The sequence below is a fragment of the Benincasa hispida genome, chromosome 1 (genome assembly GCF_027475165.1).
Source record: "Benincasa hispida cultivar pf3 chromosome 1, pf3_genome.v1.1, whole genome shotgun sequence".
NCBI lineage: Eukaryota > Viridiplantae > Streptophyta > Magnoliopsida > Cucurbitales > Cucurbitaceae > Benincasa > Benincasa hispida.
In genome coordinates this window covers 32150744-32155616 of record NC_143478.1, presented here as the reverse complement: position 1 = coordinate 32155616, position 4873 = coordinate 32150744, and the positions used below count along the sequence as shown (strand labels likewise).

General features: G+C 37.9%; 1 protein-coding gene across 1 annotated transcript; it reads left to right on the top strand.

Moving 5' to 3' along the window:
• Nucleotides 1–375: 375 nt before the first annotated feature.
• SBT1.3 (subtilase 1.3) lies at nucleotides 376–3270 on the top strand. Its single transcript, XM_039038431.2, has one exon. The coding sequence runs from the start codon at nucleotides 711–713 to the stop codon at nucleotides 3030–3032; it is 2322 nt and encodes a 773-aa protein (XP_038894359.1). The 5' UTR covers nucleotides 376–710; the 3' UTR covers nucleotides 3033–3270.
• Nucleotides 3271–4873: the final 1603 nt, after the last annotated feature.

Below are 4873 nucleotides of genomic sequence, written 5' to 3'. Positions count from 1 at the left end.
TCCTCAATACTTTATGCTCTATGCACTATGCTTTATGCTTTATGTTATAAGATCTATGCTATATACTAGCTACATGCTACTCGATCCTCGATACTCGATACTCAATACTCGATGTTTCATACTTGATGCATTACACTTTATGCTCTATGTTACATGCTCTATGCTATATATTAGCTACATGCTACTTGATCCTCGATACTCTAGGCTCTATGTTGTATGCTCTCTTCTTGATTCAGAAGTTCATTTGATGTTCGATGTTCTAATGTTATATACTCTATGTTTGATGCTCGATTTAAAGAAACACACAAAGAAAGGGGAAAAAAAGAAGAAATACACAAAAAAAAAAAAAAAAAAAAGACACTGCAAAACGAAGATAATATAAGAATAATGCATTAGAATTAAAATGGTAATTTTATACCATGATGACATTAACAGAAGGATAAATTTTATAGGTTTTCAAAATAGTATCCATTTTTCATTTATATCTTTTATTTTGCATCTATCCCATTTTCCCAATAAAAACAAGGGACCATTATACATTACCAAATTAACTTCTCACCACCAACACTGAACCCCTTCTTCAATTTTGGCATTCATGAAACAACCACTCTCCTTTATTACACTCACCTCCAATATCAAAGCTCCTCCATTCCTTCTTCATTTCTCTCAAACAGAAGAGAAAACCACCCCTTTCCTCTGTTTTCTCCAAAATGGCCGATACCCTTCTGAAATTGCTGTGTTTGCTGCTGTTTTTTGACTGTTTGCTTCCTTCAACCGCTCAGTTTCTGAAAATTTATGTTGTTCAAATGGATAAGTCTGCAATGCCGGACTCATTTACTGATCATCTTGATTGGTACTCCACAGTGCTAAGCAATGTGGTTGTTAACCTTGAGAGAGAAGGTAATGGGGGAGGAGGTGAACAGAGGATTATTTACAGTTACCAGAACGTTTTCCATGGAGTTGCAGCTCGATTGAGTGAAGAAGAGGCTGAGAAACTCGAGGAAGAAGATGGGGTATTGGCCATTTTTCCTGAGATGAAGTACGAGCTTCATACTACCAGAAGCCCCAGATTTCTTGGGCTTGAACCAGCTGATAGCAACAGCGCTTGGTCTCAGCAAATTGCAGACCATGATGTGATTGTGGGAGTGTTGGACACTGGGATTTGGCCGGAGAGTGAGAGTTTCAACGACGCTGGAATGTTGCCAGTGCCGGCGCATTGGAAAGGGGAATGTGAAACAGGGCGAGGATTCACGAAACAGAATTGTAACAGGAAGATCGTTGGTGCCAGAGTGTTTTACCATGGGTATCAATCTGCAACTGGGAAATTTAACGAACAGTTGGAGTACAAATCGCCGAGGGATCAAGATGGACATGGAACTCACACGGCAGCCACCGTCGCTGGGTCTCCGGTGGCCGGCGCGAGCCTACTTGGTTATGCATATGGAACGGCCAGAGGAATGGCCCCCGGAGCTAGAATTGCGGCTTACAAAGTTTGTTGGGTTGGTGGCTGTTTTAGCTCCGATATTTTGTCGGCTGTTGACAGAGCGGTGGCGGACGGAGTAAATGTTCTGTCCATCTCTTTGGGAGGTGGGGTCTCTTCTTACTATCGCGATAGTCTCTCCGTTGCAGCATTTGGGGCAATGGAGATGGGCGTGTTTGTTTCCTGCTCGGCCGGAAATGGAGGGCCGGACCCTGTCAGTCTCACAAACGTATCACCATGGATAACCACCGTCGGCGCCAGCACAATGGACAGAGATTTCCCGGCCATTGTCAAGCTCGGCAATGGCAGAACAGTCACAGGCGTTTCACTTTACAGAGGAAGAATCATAATTCCAGAAAATAAACAATTCCCAGTTATATACATGGGGAGTAACTCTAGCAGCCCTGATCCGAGCTCGCTATGTTTAGAAGGAACTTTAGATCCCCATCTCGTTGCCGGAAAAATTGTGATATGCGATCGCGGAATTAGCCCTCGGGTTCAGAAGGGTGTGGTGGTGAAAAATGCAGGTGGGATTGGGATGATTCTGTCGAACACGGCGGCGAATGGGGAAGAACTTGTCGCCGATTGCCATTTGGTACCGGCAGTCGCCGTTGGGGAAAGAGAAGGCAAAGCAATTAAACAGTACGCATTAACGAATCGAAAAGCGACGGCGACTTTAGGGTTTTTAGGGACAAGATTGGGGGTAAAACCTTCGCCGGTGGTGGCGGCGTTTTCATCCAGAGGACCAAATTTCCTCACACTCGAAATCCTCAAGCCAGATCTGATAGCTCCTGGCGTTAACATCCTCGCCGCTTGGACCGGAAAAACAGGGCCGTCGAGCTTGACGACGGATACAAGAAGGGTGAAATTCAACATTCTTTCAGGCACTTCAATGTCTTGCCCTCACGTCAGTGGCGTAGCGGCTTTGATCAAATCGAAGCATCCCGATTGGAGCCCGTCGGCGATCAAATCGGCACTGATGACCACCGCTTACGTCCACGACAACACCTATAAACCTCTCAAAGACTCCTCCGGTACATCACTGTCGAGTCCGTACGACCATGGCGCCGGCCACATAAACCCTAGAAAAGCCCTCGATCCTGGATTGGTTTACGAAATTCAGCCACAAGATTACTTCGATTTCCTCTGTACCCAGGATTTAACCCCTACACAGCTTAAAGTCTTCTCCAAATATTCGAACAGATCATGCCATCGCCGTCTCCCCAACCCTGGAGACTTGAATTATCCGGCCATCTCCGCCGTTTTCCCTGAGAAAACATCTGTCACTTCCCTGACCCTTCACAGAACCGTCACCAACGTCGGCCCTGCAACCTCGAATTACCATGCGGTGGTGACTCCGTTCAATGGGGCCGCCGTGAAAGTTGAGCCGGAGAGTTTGAACTTCACAAGGAGGTATGAGAAGCTTTCTTACAAAATCACTTTTGTGACGAAGAAGAGACAGAGTATGCCGGAATTTGGAGGGTTGATCTGGAAGGATGGAACTCATAGAGTGAGAAGCCCCATTGTCATCACTTGGTTGTCGTTTGTTTGAATTTCTCTGATACTTTCATCAATTGTCAAAGTTCTTTTTCATTTTCTTAGAATCTTTTTGTTGGAGACAGTCGGAAACAGGGGACTTCAGTTTTCTTACTCTCCATGGGGGAAGTTCATGGCTTTTGCAATTGAATTTGCTATTAAAATTGCTCATTTTCAGACAAAAAGCAAAAGAATACTATTAATATCCATGTATCTCATAGAAAATTATATATATTAATATCAAGTTCATTTCACCTGTATTTGTTTTACATTTATCTTCCTAAAAATAAAGGAAAAAAAAACTTGGATGCAATTCTGCTACACCTATTTATTGTATATCCCTATTTTATCCAATTAAAATTCGTCACATGATATTTTATATTTTTTAGAAAACTATTATTATTATTATTATCATTTCTTTTTTTTTTTCTATGTGTTAAAGAAGAAGGAGCATGGACTTAAGTGAGTATTACTCAAATTAAAGTAGTTAAATCTAATATCAATAATTTCATTGGTAGTTAAGATATTGCCTAAAAATAATAGTTAAGATATTTCATCTTCCAACAAACACACACGGAAAGATATCTCTACCCTAATAAAAAGTTCCAACTTTTAATTTGAACCTATTTTAGTAGGTAACATTCAAATGTTAAAATTAACTCGGTTTTTTTTTTAAAAATATATATTTTGTTACAAATAAGAGGAAAAGAATTTGATTTCTTTTTGTTTTTTTTTTTTTGTTCAAAAGTTGTGGTAGGAGCGACTTTAAGAGAAGGCACCAACAAAATTACCTATGTGGGCATGTTCATATATATGGATACGTCCAGATACGTTGTAGATATGGATACGTGATTTGAATTATCTGATTTTTTTATTTTTATTTTTAATTTTTAGATACGCATATCTGCTTCATACGTGAAAGAATACGTGCGTCCATTTTTTGTTTCAAATTTAAGCCCAACCATTTAAAAAGTCAACCTACAACCCATTTTATTTTAGTGAATGTTTAGGAGTGATTTTAAAATCATCAAAAAAAACATTTTTTTCATTTTTAAAATCACTTGAAAACACAATTTTAATTACTCAAAATTAATTTAATTTTCAATACACTTTTAAATACAATTTTCATATGATCAAAATTAGTTTTGAAGAATTAAACATGTTTCACGGTGATTTTGAAAATGACAAGAGTGATTTCAACCATTTTAAAATTACTTCCAAACATAAAAGTTCACTTAAATTGAGCAATCCAAAACAAAATAAATTTAAAATGATCAAATATAAAAAAAAAATTAAAAAAACCCAAAACGTAATTAAATCATCATTCTTCCCTTCGCTCTCACTATTTAAATCATGTTTCACATCTCTTTCATCCCCAACTTCATTATTCATTCTTCATCTTCTACTTCTTTCCTACCGTCTACTCTAATCACTCAACAATTACTCGACGTTACTGGATTTTTTTTTTCAAGTTTTCACTCTCTTTTTGAATCTATTATAATCTAACTTAAAAATATGTATTATAGCAACTAATTAGACATTATATATATATATATATATATATATATATATATATATAATACGTATTTTCAACATATCCGTATCTTAGTTTTTTAGAAATTAATGTATCATCGTATCGTATCGTATCCGTATTATGTATTCGTATCTGTATCTGTGCTTCGTAGCTTCTAATACTATCATATAAAGCATGCGTCTACAAAAATTAAACTTAATCAAAATACATGATATATATATATATATATATATATATATAGCAATGAGGAATCTCATGCAGCCCAATTTTTATCTAGTAAGAAAAAATAAAAAATAATTCAATTTTCTTAAAAAAAATTCTTT

Coding starts and splice junctions, on each gene's coding strand:
- SBT1.3 (XM_039038431.2), top strand. CDS start 711: ATGGCCGATACCCTTCTGAAATTGCTGTGTTTGCTGCTGTTTTTTGAC.